This window comes from Aquila chrysaetos, chromosome 1, assembly GCF_900496995.4.
Source record: "Aquila chrysaetos chrysaetos chromosome 1, bAquChr1.4, whole genome shotgun sequence".
Classification (NCBI taxonomy): domain Eukaryota; kingdom Metazoa; phylum Chordata; class Aves; order Accipitriformes; family Accipitridae; genus Aquila; species Aquila chrysaetos.
In genome coordinates this window covers 78,279,448-78,300,693 of record NC_044004.1, presented here as the reverse complement: position 1 = coordinate 78,300,693, position 21,246 = coordinate 78,279,448, and the positions used below count along the sequence as shown (strand labels likewise).

Here is a 21,246-nt window from a genome sequence, read left to right as displayed (position 1 = left end):
GTGCAGCCATGCCATCAGGATCATGTAGTGTAACCAGGAGTGGGTAGCTTTTGTTGGGTGCTGCTACCGAAAAAACGTAAGGAGTGGGAAGAAAGAAGAATTCTATAGCTCCCTATGTTCTTTGCCTGTTGTATTTCTGGTTAAGTCAATTTCTAAAGTGTTATCATCATACTCATCATTATCACCATTACTATTACACCATGTCCTGTGACACTGCCACATCACAAGAGCATGTGGGACATCAGTTAAGCACAAGGGTAAACAGCCTAGTTATCACAGCAATTTGAAGAAATCTGGTAATATACTTGTCACATAGGTTGACAATAACTAGTAAATCAGAGTAAAGAATGCTAGGCAGTTTCACAAAAAGGATTTGAAAATAATTCTGATAACTCTGATAATCCATGTTGGATTAAGAGTGAGATTTGATCTGAGTTGCTTATACTTTAAAAAAAAAAATACTGTAAACCTTGGATAACCATCTTATTATCCTTTGTACTCTGTTGAGATCATAATGTACTATATATACTGTTGTTTGCCAGGTCTTGCCTGCAAAACTCCATTTATATTCCAAATCTCATTAAAAAGCACATACAGTAGAACAATAGGGCAGACTTCTTAAAAAAAAAAAATCAGATTAAATCATTGGCAATGAAAACAGGGAACCTTAAAACTCTCAAGAGGAGGAGTCTGAAGCTGCTTCATGAACTTTAAAATGGAAGCAATCTTCATATTTTAATCTATTTTTCTCTAAAATAAAAGTCCCAAACTATTTTGGTGTGATTCATTAACCAGTTAGATCACATATTAATGCAGTTTGTACCTACAGGGGAATGGCCAACAGAAATAAATAAAAAGATTTTAAAAGTCTTTTAAGAAATTAATGTCACCTTGAACTACGTTTGTATTCTTTTTATTAGGCTGTCACCTTTGAAGCTTATGCACCATAAAAACTGCCAGCCTGGCCCATTTGAAAAAAAAAAGACTGTTTTTTGTGTGTTTGTGCATTCTAACGTATGCCCCTGGTCTCTTCTTTTGCTAAGATAAATTTCATTCTCAACTCAGGACATCAAGGGACAAATCCCACAGAAGATAAACTGTAGCCATAAACAGGAAAGTAAACAATTATTTCAAATTATAAAGACATTTTTAAAAAGCAGGTTTGAAACTGTAGAGAAGAGGAGAGAGAAGAAACACCCACATCATTCCTCCTATTACCAGAGGGAATGGGAAGAAACAGCAAAGGAACTTTAAGGGAGCTCACCTAGGGCTATGAATCGGCCCACAGGCCCTCTTGCATCTCATCCAGATCTGTGTGCTAGTTATTCCTCCTGGTCTATCAACATTTTGATCTGATGCTAAAAGGACATCTGCCTGTATCATAATTTCCCCAGAAAAGGGAGGAGTTAGTGAATAAGATGCCAATAGTTATGGCAAGTTCTTTGGCAGTAAGTCTAAGGGCCCTTGAGAAGATCTTAGCAACTTATTTAACTGTTGGTACCTGCAAAATATGCACCACTTTGAAGCCCTCAGAGCAACTCATGTCACTTGCCTCATCCATATAAGCTCTGAAATTCATCCTTCTCTCCGGCTCTGCTGAAATATTTGAATTTATGATTATGTTATTTTCAGGAACTGCAACCTCTTCTGTGTTCCCCCGGCCCGGTATATCTGTCTCCCCACCACCTTCATCTCCTCCAAGGACAGTAGGTTCACATCATATTTCACCTACCAATCACATCATCCTACAACCTTGTTCCTTCTGCATTTCTCTTCTCTCATCCTACTTTCCATGCAGCTTCTTACTTTTCATTACATGTTGATCTTATTATCACATTTATCTAATATTTTAGGATCCAATCCAAACTGCAGTGAACAACAAAGATGCTTGGGGACACTATCTGGGCACAAAAAAAAAAAAAAAAAAAAAAATCCCGATTTTAACTCAGCTGCTCTTCCAGGCATAATTGACTGTAACACTTCAGATGCACTCAGTTTCATGACCATGAACCAAGTCATCAGTATGTAAATATTTTTCTGTATTACTGGGAGTGATTATAATGTTGTTTATTCCTAACATCCTAATGAATGAGTTTAGACATAGCAGAAACAGATCCTGGCACACTCTGATACACGAACACACAACATACAAAGAGAATTTTGAATCTTCTTTCTTATCTGCCAATTTAAAACTTCAGTGTTTGAAAAATAAATCCTGTGATTTTACTCAAACTCTTATTGATTTCACTTGGAAACTCCACTCTGATTTTTATCTCAGCAAGAACTGCCGAACTTGGCCCAGTGTCAGCGACTTCTCTGAAATTTTGTTGGCAACCTAAAGACAGAGTTGAGATACAATACTAAAAGCACTACTTGCAGCAGCAATTCAGCATACAGAGCAAGACTACTTGTTCTAACTAGTTTTTCTTGTTAATTCCCTTAGTCCTTCACTATTGGGGCTGCAGTTTCAGTCTGAACTGTAGCTTCAAAGTCATATCCTGTTTACCCAATAGGTTACACTTTAATGCAGTGCCTAGGGTATTAAGTGCAAGAGTTTCATTACTAATAGAATTAAAAACTCCATTTCCCTAGCAATGAACTTCTGAGCACATTTGCTCACTTGTCATAGCTTTTCCTGTCTCTCCTCCCTCTCAAAAGGGCATACAGCTCATTAACCATTCCAGGGACCTGCAGTTCTGTTTGGCTGTACTATCTGTCTGGCAACAGTGAACTGACCTTAATGTAGCTGACCCAGAAGTGCAGCTATAAATACTGAAAGCTAAGAAACGTAAGCCACATCCTTGTCGTCTTCCTGCAGTCACAGGGTTAAAAGCATCCCATGTGGAGTTCTGAATCTGTTCTACAGTCAGAATATCGCTATAACCTGCCACTGCTGTAATGGAGCCGATCCCAGCATCAAAGGACCACCATGGCAGAGACATTTCCTGCCTCAGTCCTTGTCATCCCCTCTGTAACAGCCATTTACAGGGAAAAGCACATGTAAGAATATGGTAACAACTCTACACCATCTATTTATTTCCTTCCACCAAGATCATTAGTCTTGTAGGTTCTGAACTGTATTTGTCATGAATTGGAGTCAAAACTTTGAGTTTATCTACAAATAATTAATCTCTTGCAAGAGAAGAGAAGAAGTTTCCTACATGGAATTGCCTTTTTTTGCACTATGTAGGTTTTTGTTATTCCTAACAGACCTGTGTGGCCCTTTGCTCACCAATAAATTTAATCAGTGACAACGACCTCTTGGAAGAAAACCAGAGTCTTCAGCAAGAAAGCTGACACACAAGTCTCAGCAAAGGTTTGGTACACATTAATATGCAACAGCATAAAGAATTCATATTTTATTTAGATATGATAACATGCTTATGTACTTTCTTTCCCTGTTCCATTCTTTTTAATTAATTTAATACTTGTATATATTTACCTTGAATTTTGTTAATTAATATGCATTTATCTGCTGTAGACCAATTCTATATTGGAAACAACGATTTACTGTTTGGGATCTGCATTTACAATTTTTGTTAACCATCTTTTGGGGACATAATAAACACCAACATTTCCTAGTTTTCTGGCAGGTTGCTTACAATTAATTTTATATGGCAGATTGGCTCAACAGGTGGCCACAGAATACAGTGTTACTTATTCTGAAAGACACAAGACTTCTTGCAGAGATAATGAAACTATAATGGCTGTTAAGAATGGAAACGATGCTAACCTTGTAAATAGGTAGCTGTAAATAATACATAGGCATTGCAGTATTTCTTGAGTCCTCTCACAGTAGGACACAGTATTAACTATTTTCTGTGCTAGGGTAGCGGGATCTTGAAAAGAACATAGCTATATATTGAAAACTGCTACGATAAATGTATATGCATTATGTCAGATGTGTGATACACAGCTCCATTTTTCAACTCATTCATTCACAAAATAACTGTTCATTAAAAATTACTTCAAGAGGCATCAACTGAAAACACACTGCACTTCACAAAACACCGATAAATACAGGTACAAAGATGAAGAACTGAAATGAACTGATTAACTAGCCACAAATATATTCCACACATTTTCAGGACTGAATTTGAACTATTTTTTAAAGGAACACACACAGTAAATCATGTAGAATTTCTCACTACAACCCACGCAGTTGCAGATGAGCCATTTGATTTACTGTCATACTTTTAAATAAATTAAAAAAATAATATACTTAACGACAACTTAGATGTTCTCTTTTTCAAAGTAGTAAAAAGAAGACCTTTTTTTGAAAAAAAAACCCAAAAAACAAGAAACAAAAAACTGAAAAACCAACAACAAAAAAACCCCAAGCCTATGTGATGACAGGAACACGAGTAGAAAGCTGCAAGACTTACTTCCCAGAATTTAGTTGCCCAATTAAGTTACTTAAGGTAGAAAGCAAAGGCAATAAAAAGAAATAATGAACAAACTAGTTCTTTTACTTGGTTGAAACCAACACTTTCACAAATACAGCCTTCTCTTTGGATTAGATATTATCACACACACTGGCAGGAAGACACATCCTTACCTTCAATGAGTGAAAATCTGGCTCCACTGAAATCTCTTCTTTTGGCTTAATCAGGAGGAAGATCTGACCAACTGTGTATAACCTTGCTAGCACAGCTGATTTGTCATTAAAATCTCCTGCCAATTCTCAGCTGTGGAAAGTAGATTAAACTAAACTCCTTCACTGTAGTCCCCTTCTGCCAGCTTCTGCCTTGTGAGAATCTTGATTACACACACTATGTCTCATTAATGCATCTGACCACCGGTTCATAACACCTGTGGAATAATGAGATGACACTGTGTTCCTATCACACTGTCTGAAAGCACTGGCTATGAGAAGTTACCTTTTTGACTTCATACTTAATGGCCAGCTTCACACGGCTCAGTGACGCTCTGTGTCTCTGCGCTTCAACTGGCTCAGAGTTTAAATCCCCATTCAGAATGGCCTCCACTTCTTCCGAGTCTCGGCAGAGATCAAGAACACCAACCACAAAATCCTTGCACTGCATAGACAGCTTGCGATAGTCATTCTGAAAAAAAGTGTTAGAGAAAATGGCCTGTGATGAACATGCTTAAGAGTCAATAGTAAGGAAGAAGGAACCTGTACAAGCTGCTAAAAATTAATAGTGTTTGTCTTTCACATACTACGTCAAGTTAGCAGCAGATCATTATGGAATTTTTGTACAGCAGAATCATCTCTTCTCTGACACAAGGCAGCCACTTGAACAGAAGATGATGACAGCTGTTTAACACAGCATGGCAACATTATCTCATAGCATGACGAATATAACCCAGACGGGCAGCAAGGGGAAGTTGAATGGACAAATAAGAATTGCACGAACAAACCAGGACCAGAACTCTTGAAATACTAACCTCACTCTTGCAAAAACTTTGCAGAAAATTAATGAAATAATTCTTACAGGGTTGCCTCCCAGGCTATGAATCTATTTCTGCTCTTTCTACACTGCTAAAATGGCTGCTTACTCTTTACTCTGATGTATACTGTATTCACTTCCCCGCTCTGCTTGCCACTTATCCTTGGAACTACTTCGCCCCCAACAACGCGTACAGTGGGTTACAAAGCAACTGCATAGAATAACTGTGGCATGAACTTGGACACCAGTCTTGTGCGCAAAATACCCCAAATTTCTTGTATAGGCAACATGGAAACCAGCTTCTTCAAAGGACAGTTCAAAGATACTAGGCTCCTGAGTCATTCTCTGAGACAACCTTTCCACTGACAACACAGCTGAACTACAGAGAGACATTTCTTAAAACCTCAACCCTTTTATTTAAGAGCTCTATTGACCTGTCCCCTCCTCTCCCTCTCTCCTTCACTTCCCTGTACCTGTCACAAACCATTCCTTTTCCAAAAATCACCTATTAGTTTAATCTCCATCTTGTTTATTCTCACTCCATCAGCTTTCCCTTCCATTACTGCTGGAGTCAACAGTTCTGCTTGCATTACCTTCTGAAAGTATATAAAGCCAACAATTGTTTTCTGTTATTAAAAACATCGCCCCTCCTCCTTTAAGAGTGCTTTTAGTAAAGCACTTCTTTTTCTTCCTTACTACTTCCATTTTTGCACAGTATCATTGGCTGTTTCCAACTTGCAGCTTGTTGACTATAGCTCTGAAGTCTTACTGTGTCACGTTGAAAGAATAACTACGTTTTGCTGGTCCTTACTCTTTCTACCTTTCCTCGGCTTCCTTCAACACTTTGGGACCATGTCCTGAGTTTTGCCCATATGCTGTGATCCTTTCTGTGCAGCTATTAAACTACTGCATCTAAGGTGCAGTGGTACTGCTTTTCTCTATGTTCATACCTTATGTCTGGCATGCTGCTCACAAGTTTCATGCTCTTCAGCCTTACTCTTTTTGCTGCCTCCTTACAAGCAAGTTTATGTCAATCTTTGAGGTGCTACCTTTAAACTTCTCAGTTGCTCATATATGTTGACATCGGAAATATTTCCATCTATCTAATAATGTCTCTCTTCTGACAAAACATTTGTGGCTACATTTCAAAATTTTAAGATAACTCTGTAAAGTATGCACATGTGAATCTTTGCTTGCGCTTTTGTTTACGCTTGTACATGTCTTCCACCACTTCTGTGACATTACCTATAAGTTCTTATCTGATATCTACTTCAGTAGAAATCTTGGTCTTCATTTATGTGTCCATGTCCTCTCAGCTAGATTTCTAGGACTTCTTTATCTGAGATACAGCCTCTGATTTCCTTACATGAGGCTACAGTTGGAGGAGGAAACTTGATTGAACCTGCCAGTTCTACCTTGTTGCATCAAGTGTTTCAGTGCCTAACTGAAAATAGCATAGCCTTCTTTTCCAATTACTCCACAGCTTTTCTTCATTCCCCCCCTCCCCCACTAGGCCACCAAAAGACTAGTCTGAGTCCTTTGTCTCTCCTTTTTTGGGTGTTTACTGTTCATTTTCAGGCACTACCTTTTTTAAAATCACTTTTGGGGGGTACAGATTTTTCCTTTGTGGTTCCTGCCTTCTCAAAAATGTTTCCTTATTGCTTCTGCCCTCATAATTTTCTCGTTTAATCTCAATTTTTTTCCTGAAACCCTCACTTTTCCCCCCTTGCCTAAGTAACTTTTACCTCCTTGTATTGCTAGTTTTGTTAAATTTTCAACTTAGCATCTTTAAAATGGGATAGAGAAACTAACGTGCTCCTAGTAATTGCAAATTGTTTTGGGAAAAGATGGGAAAAGAGGCTGCATAGGATAACAGAAAGAATCAGCTATCAATCCCATAGGTCAGATTCAGATACGAATCAAAATGAAACATTACTGGAGACAAATAAATACCACTAGGAATTGTGTTAATATGGAAGACTAACATCCCAGATGCAGACTTGGAAACAACCAGTCCTAATCATAGACCTAAACAGGACCCAGTTATTTCCTTTGGTCATAGATGACAAATTAATTCAGTTGTCAGTGAACCAGCAGGATGTAAGGTTGTTTTAGATTTGGTTTTGGTAACCAACCAAGGAGAACAGCACAGAATAGCCAATTATAAAAATAATACTGGGATGCGTGATTAAATTCAGTGAAAGGATAAGCAAGCATATGTATGACTAAGATGTAGGACTTTTAAAAAGGCAAAGTCTTGTAAGAAAGATAGTCAAGGGAGTGAAACATACTTATAAGCATGGAGGTCGAAATGCAGAGAAGGCTTTTAAGTAAAAGATGTGAAGGTGATTAGACATCAGATCCTACAAAAATAAAAACCTTGCAGAGGAAGACTCCAGAACGGTGGCTAGAATAGCAGTCTTCAAGAAGACAAAAGGGAACAGTCTTTCTTGACGGTCTAGTCAAGAAGAAAAGTTTCGTCATAGAGGCCATGAACGATAAGTATAAACTGCTAGAAGTCAGGCTTGTAAAGGATATTAAGCAAAGCACAAATAGGTAAGACAATACAAAAAGAAGATGAGACAACGTAGAGACTAAAGACAACTCTAGTAAAGCCAAAAACAATACCGTGCCTTCAGTTTACTGAAGACCTATGTTCTTAACACTGTTTATATTGTTTTCACAACAGAATTTCAAGCAAGAGTTGCTTACACATTCCACTACAGCTAAAGAAAGGCATTTACTGAAATGGCTGAGCAAAAAATACGATATTAATTTCATATAGTATTAATTCAACAGGAATAAGACTGGTAATCGATTTTTCTTTAACACTATAAAGTAGCTGTAAATCTGCTATTTGCAGCACACGGGAGGATACATTAACTTCACTAACTTCAGTAGTAGTACTATGTAGTTAAAAGAGAAACTACATTCTTTCTCATTTGAATTTGCAGGCACTTATAACTTTACAAGAAAGTCTTTGTTTTAGTATTATTTCTATCCTATGCTCAAAGGTGAAATCTTATTAAGGTTTAATACAGTTGAGTAATACAAAACCATCTGAACTGAAGTGCTTTGTAACATATCACAACCCAAATTTTTTCCCTGCAAGCATGAATATGGGCTGTCCAGTTGCAGGTAGTGGCTTCATTTACAATGTCTTTTCTCATTCCTTTGCTAACTGTGAAGAAAGAGAAGGAGAAATAGTGGACTTCTAATAGTTAGGAAATAACAAGTTACTCTTGCTAAAGGTTCACTCCATTTTCTTTACCATTTAAGTATTCTCTTTTTCCCCAAAATAACACAGAAATGTAGTATCAAAAGTTACATTACCAAGAATTTACTCATTAAGAACTTCCAACATAAAAGACAGGAAAATTTCCTTGTGTTTAAGCTATAACCAAGTCTCTCACACATGCAAGTGCACAAGTACAGCCTAGCATCAGGTTCATAGAATGTAAACATTCAAGTAAGTTTCTGTTATAGTCACACACACAGTTACAACAAAAGATCAACTGACACAGTTTTCTCGACTAGTACAAACTAAGCAAGAAGAATATGTTTTCACAGGCAGTTACAGTTGTGAAACATTGCCTACAAATGTCAAAGCAGTGTAAAATCACCTTTGGCAAAAGGGGGACAAATTGTGATTACAGTATCATCACATGAAGAGTGCTATTTCAATGGACTACAGATTGTTTCCTTTCTCTGTTCTCTCATGAGTGGAGATTCATCGCCACAAGAGTGTGAGAGCTCCTGACTGATCCTGGCAGAGGGTGCAAAGTTCCTGCCCTCACAGCTCACACAGTATTAACTGGTATCCTGAAAAATACACCCATCCACTCTGCGAATAGCCTTGCTGGTTCCTGAAGGACAGACTGCTTTGCATGGACTATTTGCCTACTACACAAGAGTTACCTACATTTTTATTGAAAAATTAACAGTGCTACATGTTTCTTGATAGGTGGATAGACCACTTGCTTATAGAAGTTACGCTTATTGCCAGATAAAATTAAAGATATGACGGATTAAGTTTTATTCTGTCAAATTTAAGGATTAAATACAGGCTACATTACTTACAAATGCTGTTACAAGAACTGAAAACCAGTATGTGCATTGTTATCTGAGTCAGGTGTTGAATCTCATGCTAGGAAAACTTGTCAGATTTCTCTCTCCAGCTCTTTACTTACTTATGTATTAGCAAATCAAATTAATCTCAGTCTATCTGATTGCTTTACAGAATTAAATAGACAAACACTACCCACATTGCAACCATGGGACCCAATTCTCAATCTTCTACCTCGAGGGTGTTGTGTGAATAGCAAAAACCATAATCTGTGGTCTCAGTCATCCACATACACCTCTGCTTACTCTTGAGAAGATACAAATGAAGCCACCAGATCACTCACCGCTTCCATGTCCTAAAGAAGACTACCAGAACTCCCCATGTGAAGCACGCATGTTTGAAAAGCCCTGCCACATACTGTGCAAGTTGCCAATTCATTAACATAAAGCTACTCTTCAGGGGTACACCAGAGTAAGGCACCAACAGACCTGCCTATGCAGTGGGGTACTTTGCCTATTTTTGTCATAATACAGGAACTCTGCTTCCTTGATCAACAAAGTGCTTCTTCAATTAATTCACAACCTAACTCAACCAGTTTTACTAGCCATATCATCTTAAATTGTACCTCAAAAAAATTAATGGTAACACAGACATCTATGTAACATCAAAAATATCAGCCTGTATTCTGCATTTCACAGATACCGTAGCTGACATCGGTACATAATGGACAACTGATGATGACTGGAATTGCAGAACTGTGTCTCATGAGCACTTTTGGAGGACCCTGGCACACATTAATGTTGGATCTCAGCCTGCCCAACTCTGTATATTCTCTTCTCACTCACAACATTAAAGACTACCTTGTAAGTTCATCCAGAATTTGCAAAGAACATATCAATCTGTGTGCAAAGAATGAAGCATATGAACAAGAAATCTTGCGCAGATTCCACCCATAAGATTTTTAATTTTTTAAGATTTTAAAAATTTGTATCGAGCAATCACATGCAGTCAAACAAAACGTATATATCTGTTTTCTATTATGAGAGCCACATTCCTGTAAGCACCACAGTTTTGTGACTGTGCACAACTGCATAACTAGTTCACACATATTATATGCAATCATAGATTTATGTTGAGTATTACGTATTAAATGGTCATTTTGAGATGACGTATATAGTCAGTTTGCATATATAACTGCAGGAACGGTATATGCAAATCAAGCACATAATTGCACTAACGATTATGGATCTGGGCCCTGTCCTTTTAAAAGTTGGACCTAAACGTAGATCAAGCTTGAACACTCTTTGTTAGTTCAGCTGAGATAACACTATGTAAATTTACTTGGAACAGTGACAGATTCCGCTTTTAGATGCACGTCCACATCTTCCGTTGGTTTCAGTAGGAGCTTTTAGCAAAGCTAGGAACAGGAATTTATCCTATATAAAGCGGGACTACGATCTTTTTGATCCTTGCTATGATGGACCAAATTCTGACACGGTATCAGCTGGCGCAATTTTCACTGGTAGAAATGAGCTTGCTTACACAGGACAGTATTTAGTTGAAAGCTCGTATACAGAGACTATCGTTTGGCTTTTTAGCTACCTTGTCCTGCTTTTTTCTATGGTGACTCCAAAGGAAAGTTCCATCAGCTGTTCTGACTGTTTAGACATTCTCCCATCACTGTGCAGTAACAGTTTTAAAGTTCTCAGGGAGGAGGGTAAATATCAATTAACTTTAGTAACCCACAGCAGCCACAGCAGCCAGGGTCTGCTAAAAATAGAAGAACAAGAAAACATAAAAAATGGGAATATTTGTATTGCAAAGTATTTTGTGGTTCTACTGGGATTGGAAAACATAATTCTCCAACTATGGTAATGAACACTTTTTTACATTAAGACAAGATACAGTTCCAGACTGAGCTTCCCTAGGCAGTCTATCAGGTACAACGCAGTATACCTCAGAGATCTCTAACCACTCATAAAGACAGATGCCAGTAGAACACCACTCCATAACTTTTTCTAATCTAACGTCCTTTTCAACAACAGAAAGAATTGAACCAGCAGATTTGATACGCTTTGAAAATGCTTTCTGATCAGGCGCATTGGTTATAAAAGCCCTTATAAATACCAAAATTGGTGAAGAAGCCCAGAGTGAAGCAGAATTCTGGTTTTGCATCTTAGACACAGAACTTCATCAACAATGCTGCTTTCTTTCTAATTATCTCTACTACATATAAAACACCCCTAACAACCTGACAGGACAGAATCTAATCAGCTGCTTTAAGAGACTGAAATTTGGTGTGATCGCAGTACGTATGGAAGAGTGAAGGATTTTTTTTACGATTTGGTAGCAGTCGACTCAGATAAAACAAACTGAAGTTTCTGGTATAATCTGGCATTCTGCTGTCAAGTCCTGGAATGGGGACTAGATCACCAAGGAAGGTCAGAGAAATACTGTAGTTCCTACCCTGGCCACAGGGATGATATGCTGCTATACTGGCCACTACTGATAATCTCTGCTGTTCCCTTAGCTGGTTTCCAGACCTAAAAGAGGAGTCACCAGTATGTTCAAACAAGCCAGCCATGCTTTACCAGGATTAGAAAATGCAATAGAGAACCTAAAGGGAGGAAGATAGAGAGAGGGGGGGGGGGGGGGGGGGAAGAAAAAAAAGAAAATTAGGTGAGCACTTAGAAGTGAGACAAGAAAAAAGGAAATCCAAAAAGGGAACTGAATAGAACAAAATAGGGGAAGAAGAGAAGATGACAAGTGGATGCAAAGTAACAGCGCCAAGAAGAAACTACAATAAAACAGATGAAGAGCAAAAGGAGCAACAGGAGCTTGGAACAAGGATTTCACAAAGAAGCAGGAAGTAAGGAAGCTTGAAAATGAAAGTAGAGTGAAATGGTCTTTAGGGCTCCAGTTTCCCCATCTATTTTTACTCATTTTCAGTACTTATTTTTGGCTACATGTCTTTTATCTTCCAGGAAAAATGAGCGTTCACTGGTTTCTTTGAATCCTTTCTCCTTACTTCTGAAGGGGAAATAAAAAAATTAAAAATCAGTGTAATTAATAAGTTTTTTTAATACTAACGGGGAACTGACTGTCATGAATGAATGTCCTAAGACACCTTCCACATTTCTAATACACTTGTGCAAACTCAGGTTTGCACAAAACCATCAGAATTTGTTAGTGTAAATCATAAGTGATAGAGGCAGACTGGACTTTGCATATGCAAAAGATGTAAGGTTCTATTTAGCAAGCATTTACTAGGAAGCTTTGCCCTCAGGTGTTTTTAAACAGGTTCACCCTATATTCTCTCTCTGTGGGAAAACCACCTAGAAAAGTATTTTCTGTACGAGTGCTCCACATCCAGTAAGTGCATTGCTGCAAGCGTGCACAGGAAATGCTATGGGCTTTCATGTACCACAGATACTAAGAATAAATCATGAATATCATCAAAAGTCCCTTTAAACAGATTTGTCCATTTTTTGTGGGAGATGAACTATTTTGTCCATTTTTCTTTACCCTGAAACAATTCTGCTCAGTGTTGTGCTGTAGATTGAATTTGATTGCAATACTTAAGCATTTCCAGTGATGATCCTAAAGGAGAGTGCACCAGAAGTCCATCAGTCATTCTGCCTCATAGGGAGTGCGAATGTCAGACTAGAAGCCTTCTCCTCTGGGACATGACAAAGGACACAGTTATTAGCAAAAGACATTCAGATGACATACCTATAGAAAAGAAAGCACTGAACAGACAGTTACACATTGGACTTATATCAAACGTGGCAAGCTCTCACAATAGGCTTCTGTTAGACACAGAAGTGCTGCTTGCTTTCTCCTTGATCTACCTCTACAGATCTCAGTGGAGCATCTTGTATTACATCCGTGCCACGAGGAGCCCCATCATACCTACCCACAGCCCCAGTGGAATACAGTCTTTTTGTCAGCCGTACAATTACAGCCCTTCCTGGACTTGATTTAATGTCCAGGATGCTAAAAAATTCCTTGCCTCCTCATTTTCCTCTTTCCTTCCTCCCTCCCTCTTCCACTACCCCTTCTCCCCAGGAAGGGCAGCCAACCATCAATGCCAGAGGAAAACAAGCAACTCTCCTACCAGGCTTGGTAAAAACAGAAATAATGCCCTGAGACACATAAGAATCAGAAGGAAAAGAGATAGATGTGAGGTCAATGAGGAGAATAATTATTTCACTGGAACGTTCTGATGTTGATGAGAAGCTGGAATTTCCATGCTACCAAGGAGCCAGGAACAATTTCTACTGTAGGTGCCAAAACTGAATGATCTTATACACCTGGCAAGGTTAGAAGCCATATAAGCTCTATCCAAAAATACTGAAATCTGTGAAAATAGTGGATTTCTTGGGTTTTTAGGCATCCCAAAATATCAATGAATAGAGCCTAAACAGGTGAGAAAAAGGGAAAAATTGAAAAAAAAATAAAAAGGAAAAAATTGAAAGCCAGAACATTTTATTCTGTGACAATTTAACATTTTAAAAACTGAAGTAATTGTTTTAACTTCTGGTTTGAAATGAGAAGTCCAACGAAAAAACATTGTTTTTTCTCCTCCAAAATTTCAAGCTATTTTTTTTCTGATGAAATTTGTATTCATGGTATTAGTACCTATGATATGGGAGCTTCCCATGAATTTCTATTTTTACTGAAATTTTTCTATTCAGTTCTAATCATCTACATTCTCCCCTTACAAAAACATGACACAGCTTGCCTTAATTTAGCTTTTGGTGGCACAGATTGTATTTTGGATTCCTAGGGAGCTGTGTAGCACTGAAATTGAGTCCCTAAGCCCACCCGTGTTTCTGAACGCAGGTATAACAACAAAATTTGTATGCAGTATCACAAAGAAAAAAGATGGATGGTAGAGTTTCTAAGGTGCCAACCCAGAAGAAAAGTTCCCTCTAAGAAACTGCAGGAGAAAAAAGGAAAAAAAGAAGGGAAGGAAAAAAAAAAAAGTTTGTATCCACAACCACCGAAGTGTTATTCAGAAAACCCATAAATCTCCATCTTGGGCACATGATTCTGGAGACCCTGTGGCCCTCACATTGTTGGCCTAGTTGAAAGGAATCAATGACAAACAGGACTGAGTTATACACATCAGAGATTTAACCTTCTATAATGGTCCCTAAATGAGGCACATTAACTGTAATGTATTGTGTGAAGCACACAAGCCAACAGGCTCTGCGCGTGTGATGAAATTCTCTAATTCTTCAATTTTATGTTCACAAGGAGCTTTCCCGGTTCAGTACTTTTTCAGCAGAGGAAAAAGAAAAATCTGACATTCTTCCTATACTCATGAATAAATACATTGAGGAAGTACTCAATCCTTTTGTCAGATTACACAATACACAGCATGGTATGAGGGGGTTCCTTCAGCAAAGGAAGGAGAGGAAAGGTTTAAACTGACTTTTACACTTTATTATTGCATTGTATAATACTTGAATCCTTCTCAGCACCAAAACCTTATTTTTAAATTATATTTTAACTCACTTAGCTATATCTGGAGCTATTCTTTCTCAGAGGTCTAAAACTGTTTCTTCCTCTTCTCGTAAAGTTCACTTTATTAATTTCTGTCTGTATTTCTCCAGGTTGTTGCATATTTCTTCTGAGTACTCCACAGCAGTAGCAATGCTTGCTGTTGTTTGAAAAGCTTAATGCATCTTTTGCCTCTCTTAGATCATTTATGAAGATATTAAACAAACAAATGGTACCCAACACTGACCTTGCAGAACTCCATTAGATTTTTTTGTTAAAACTAGATGCAATGCTGTTGATACCACTACTCACCAAGAACAATCTGTCATTCCCCAAGCTGAGCTTTTCTTATTACACGCAGAGTACTGGGGTTTGATTTTTTTGGGGGGTTTAGTTCAGGGGGAGCGGGGCGGGCAAGAGGGAAGGTTACTGTACTTTTCAAAGTATTCAACAGAACTGCAAAATCATTCAAAAAAGCACTGGGCAACAGTTAACTAAGTCACTAATTGTCTGATAGAGAAGCTGAAATATATAAAAAAAGTCAGGGCACTGACATACTAAATGAGATACAGCTCAAAAACAGGTAACAGGACCTACATCTGTAATCAGCCTAATAGCTGGTTTTGACCAAATGACATTTCTAAAAGGTGCATCAAAAAAACCCACTTTCTGTATTCTTAACAATTTGGAAACATCATTCAACATTAGCACGAATAAAAAAGGAGAGAATAAGGTCAATGCTGCAGTATGCTCAAGAAAAGCATAACGTTTCTGCTTTCTGCACTTACATTACTCAGCACCTGTAATTAAAGATGATCTTTGTCTGCTACAGCAACCAAAATTGTTTTCCATCGGCTGCAAGATTATCAGAATACACATTGCCCCTTTTTCCAATCTTCTCCGTACACAGTAGGTGCAAAATCAATTTCATTTCATTAAAAATTCTTTTTTGAAGGCTTATGTATTGAAAACTCAAAATCAAGAACAGAAGAGACATTTAATAAATATCATGAAAGCATTTGCAATTGAAAAATTAAAGACACAGGAAATAATTTCAAGCATCTAAGGACATCACAAAGTACCAGCAACTTTAAAACAATAACAGAGAGAAACAGGAAAACACCATTACCTTGAATTCTTTTTCAATGTTGGCCAACTTGGCAAGTTCATTGCTGAGTTCTAGAGCAGTAAGTACTGGATCTTCACTGGAGAGGGACAGATAAGCCGGACTAGCCAGTCCTTTGTATGCATTTATTCTTGACCTAGAGTGACTGAAAGAATCATGCTTTTGCTTCTCTGTACAGTCATTACATTTACAGAAATAATCATGAGGTCTTTCTATCCTTGCTCCTTTCATCAACAGCATGTGCACGACTTCGTATTTTTGGCAGTGGGCAGCTAAAATTATGGGAGTGATATCTGGAGAAAAGCGGGTACCATCTTCATCATAGGAATAAAAATCATCATCCTGGAGCTCCTGCTCACAAGGGCTCAGAGTCAGTCGCTTGTTTACTGAAAACCCAGGATGATTCAAAATTGCTTCCACTATCCTAATGTAGCCCTTGCTGATTGCAAGCAGCAGGGCATCTCCAATCCGTGCCAAGTTCTCTTTTTTTAACAGAAGTTCTGTCACTTCCAAATGTTCATTCCCTACAGCAAGCTGCAAGGCGTTTTGGCCCATGTAGTCAACACAGTTGACATTCAGTGTTTTTGACTCCTCCAGCATTTTGCGCACCACAGGTATGTTCCCATACTCTGCTGCATCTAGAAAGCGCTCTTCTTCAGCCGTAAGACTGGTGCCCCTGTTGTTGAACATGAACGCTGGGCCCCTAATGGCCTGTCGCCTTCCCTTTTCCCTCATCATAGTCATACGTCTCAGAGATGGACTTTCGTCAATGTACCTAATGAGAAAACAAAAAGGTAACAGAATTTCACTATGTTGGTTATTTGCAGTTTCCACTTCTCCTGTGGCCACAAAAATAATGACTTTTGTCCCTTGTCATTTGCCCATCTATTGACAAGAAGTATTCTTTATTGTGATCTTTCTGCCTTCATGCTTGCTTGCCTGCAGTCTAAAGGCACTTACAGGTTCAATGCCACAGGCCATTTCTGTTTTGTTAGCATGGTCAAGATTTTTTTTTTCTTTTTACTTTATGTAAGACATCACTTTTCTTCAGAAATCCCTCCCAACTCACTTCAATACATATATAAAACAAAATCACATCTACTATACTACTTTCAGTAGTAATTAATACTGTCTACCATAGGCATTCAAGCTGATGGTTTAAGGAAGGCAATATATATGCTTACTGTATTGTAGTTCACAAATGAGAGGTGAAAACAAGTTTTCTTCCTGATGTCTTGCCAAGCAATACGCAGTGAAGCCTGATCTCATGCCTTCTAGCATTACTACCAGAAACATTAACCAAATCTGGAAGATTCTACCCACAAATCAAAAACAACAGTTCATGCATATTCATCAGACTTTCTAGATGCTAGTAAGTAAACTGCTCACAGATTCCAGACACGGGGCATGATCCAGTAGAGACTGGGACCAGCTCTCCAGCTGGACTTTGGCAATGCTGTGGGTTATGTTGGGCCTATTTCTGTTATACATCTATCATTCCAGGAGCTGAAAGGAAGAAGCTATCTAATATTAGTCATTACATGAGTGTATATATTTTTTTAAAAGCCCTCACGCATTCTTGTAATACAATCAAGAAAAATGGGAAAGTCAAAGAGCTTCTGAATGAAAATGAAAATTGGGATGGCAGGCTGCACTGGAAAGAGGAAACCTGGGTGTAGGAAAGTGAGATTGTTTAGGAAAGAGGAGGCTGTGAAATCCCCTCATAAACTGGATGCAAAAGCAGAAAAAGGGAGAAAAGAGAAGGGGAACAGGAGAAAAGAAAGGGTGAGCAAGCCAAGTCAGAAAACACAGAAATTGGAATTATAAACCAGTGAAGATACTGGCCAAGAGCAGCGGGGAACAAACAGGAATGGGCTGAGAGAACAGACAGATCAGATGCTGAGCTGGATTGACCTAGGTAAGGAAACTAGAGAGGAGGTTCAGAGAAGCGAGACTAGGAGTTGCAAAGAAAATGGACCTAGGACAAGACATTGAGGAGCAGATGCTACCTAGCTGGAGAAAACAACAGCAGGAAACAACTGCCTGGCGAGGTCTGAAACAACAGAATAAATGGGATCAGGCTAAAGTGGTCACAGCTGGGGGAAGAACAGAAGCATTTATGCCTGCCAGAGCAGAGGCCAAAGGCCTGAAAAGGTACTTGGGATACCATAACCTTCCTGCACTACCATCTGCAAATAAATGTGAAACCCATCAGCTCTCTCCCTTTCTTCCCTAGTCCAGCTTAATATTGAGAAAGACAGCCTCCAGCTGCTATCAGTTAATCCATTAGCTCAAGGGATAGAGATCACCTGAGCTGATTTGATGGGCAGAGACACCAGTGCAGCTGATAAACAATATATGAGTTAATGGAGGGTGTGCTCTGAATACATATAACACTATATATATATGCTACATAGAGACAAACAGGCCTTATAAATTTCAAATTTGGTCCTTAAGTCCTATGTGCCTCTGTTCCTCATCTATAGAAAAAGAACAGTTGGCTCCCATTTTACAGGAGCATTGTGAAAATTAATTTATTCACTTCAGCGAAAAACTCAGATACAAGAGTAAAATGCCAGACAGAAATACTGAAGATTAAATTAATCCTTCTACCCTCAGTGCAAAAGCCAGGTAATGTGCATTAGGAGAGATGTGGGTCCACGTAACGAATGCGGACGGCAAAACAAAATATTAAACAGCCCTTTTTAAGCAAACCCCGCCAGTCTGTGAAAGGACAGAACCAAGGGAAAAACACCACACGTACCTTTGATGCGCACAAAGACTATGCATTTACGTGTACATAGTGGAACCTGCACAGGCAGCTTCAAAAGCTGCGTATCCTAATTGCTGCAGGTTCAAATCCACAACCAGAGTGACAGCCTGTTAAATGCAGGTGGGTTTTTTGGTGTGTGTGTGTGTGTGTGTGTGTGTGTGAGATCTTTCAACAATGAGCTTAGCTATATTACCACTGCACAAAATATGCCTGTTGACATGACTGGATTTCTCCATATGCAGCAATGTCAGCCCTAATGGTTTTCATTGGGCATAACTAATTCCATTCAGGTTATAAGACTACGTCTGGCCTTCCAGCTATCTGCAGCAGTTGTAATAAATTCAGCAAAACATAAAATCTTAATCACTTTATCACAGCTACAAATATCATAAAAGCTAGTCCATGCTCCAAACATTTCAGTTAACACAAATGGGCAGTTCCACTGCAGACCAAGTGAAGAGATTGTAATACTCACTACCAAGGGCAGGTCTCTCCTGGGATGAAGCATTTGATATTTTCATCTGTGGTTGGTATTTCTGGACTACCAGAAATGACCTGGGTGGCACTGCAGTACAAGCAATGCTAACTGGTATATACTTTTTGAAATACATGCCAAAACTGCTTTGCCAAACCTGACAGGATCCATTTTTTTCCCCCACTTCTGTACCACCTTCTTTAAGTCTATGAAAAAGGCTGCATACCAGAGGGGATTTGTGACTCTGTTAAATACAGAATTGATTTAAAAGTCTTAAAGCTCAGGCATCTTTCACATTTGCGAGTACTCAGATATAAAGATTCGAGCCTAGAGTGCATGTGGTGAACAGCCACAGTATGCTACTACCTTATTCCCCAACAAAGTCAGAAGTAAAACCAGAAATACTGTGTTTTCACAGTTACCTTTTAAACAAGATCTTATTGTCTGGTAAGCTGTTACATTTCTATTCTTCCTCCACATCTAAAAACATACAGCTACAGAAATGTAGTTGTTTACTGTAATGTTCTGAGGAAAAAAAAAAGTATGGATATTAAAAAAGTAAAAAAGCGAACAAATTGACTCATGCTGACTTCTTGATTTAAGACAACTCTAAACTGCCATCCTGAATCTCATTTATCTTTTATGAAATACATAACAATACATTTTCCCCTATATATTCAGTTTAATTTTTCAGATTATTTTGAAATATGACACTTATTTTCTGTTTTATCTATCTATCTATCTTTCAAAACTCACTGTCTGACAGAGGTGACTCATCTGACTTCTGTAAAAAGAGATATATCCTTCCAAAGGTGTTGCATTAGAATATCTTCCCAATAAGGAAGATATCCTTAGCTACAAATCTTGTGACAGAAATGATGCATTTGAAGTGACTGCAGTATCTTCTCAAAATAAAGATGAAAGTTGCTTGGTATTTTAATGACTAAAATATTGTCAAGACCTCCCAAAAAAATAAAAAGCAAAAAAATCTTGTACAGCACCACACAGTCAAAAGACCACCAGGTTCATCCATACCTCTCTCCTCTCTTCTCCCCCTCTTCCCTTACCAAATTCAAAGACCCTGAAGCCAGTGCAGCTCTGGTCAGAGTACTGCATGCAAGAAGCATCAGGAACAAGGTCTCCTATTCCATTTCTGCTCTCCTGTTCTTACATCTAAGGTTTTTAAGTTATCCCAAAGCATGAAGAAAATGGTTAAAATTTTAGTTTTAACTACTTAACTATTTTCAGCACATTTTATACGTAATATTTGCCAACTGAAGTAATCAAAACAACAAAATCTCAAGTCACATCTCTAAATGTCATTAGACTGGCTTAAAAATTATTAAAATAGAACTAAGTGTGCATTAATTATTTGTGTTCTATTTCCTAAAGCCTTTAAAGTTCATATTCTCAACCTTGTCTCTGTAAAGAGCTGAAAACTTGCATTAAAAGAGGGAAGGAGAAATGGAAATCATGATACTTCTCTTCCCAACCCTTTCCAATAGTTGAAAGAACACAAAAAATTAAAAATCTGTGGAACGCATGGCAAAAAATCCACAAGAACACCAAGCAAGAAAAACGCCCAGTTATTTTATGTTAATTCTTCAGCAGAGATACACCACAACATTAAGTAAGTTCTAGTCCTAGTACAAGGGTTGCATAATTACACTACATGGTACATGGCAGGAAGGTGAGATGCCAGAATTCAGTCCTCTCTTGCCAACATGAAGCAGCAGCTGAGCCCCTCCATTTTTTCCAGAACTATTTTTCACATTTCACAGCAGAAAAATGGCCAAGGGGTCTACAAAGCCTCAAGCCTCTGTTTGCTGCTCAGCACAAATAAGGAGGATGGAATCGAAGAGCAATCATGTTAACTGAAGTACACCA

At 38.3% G+C, this 21,246-nt stretch overlaps 1 protein-coding gene across 3 annotated transcripts in view; it reads right to left on the bottom strand.

Annotated features, from left to right (window-relative positions):
* The window catches only part of TRPC3 (transient receptor potential cation channel subfamily C member 3), a 46,195-nt gene that overhangs the window by 19,626 nt on the left and 5,323 nt on the right, over nt 1–21,246 (bottom strand). For 2 of the 3 annotated variants that reach the window (XM_030022029.2, XM_030022018.2), the window contains exons 2-3: nt 16,115–16,886; nt 4,881–5,066 (exon numbers count right to left, since the gene is read on the bottom strand). In XM_030022029.2, coding sequence (XP_029877889.1) covers nt 4,881–5,066; nt 16,115–16,886 — 958 coding nt within the window. Of the gene's footprint in view, nt 1–4,880; nt 5,067–16,114; nt 16,887–18,911; nt 18,922–21,246 lie in introns of all 3 variants that reach the window. The other variant, XM_041128529.1, reaches the window with a different exon arrangement.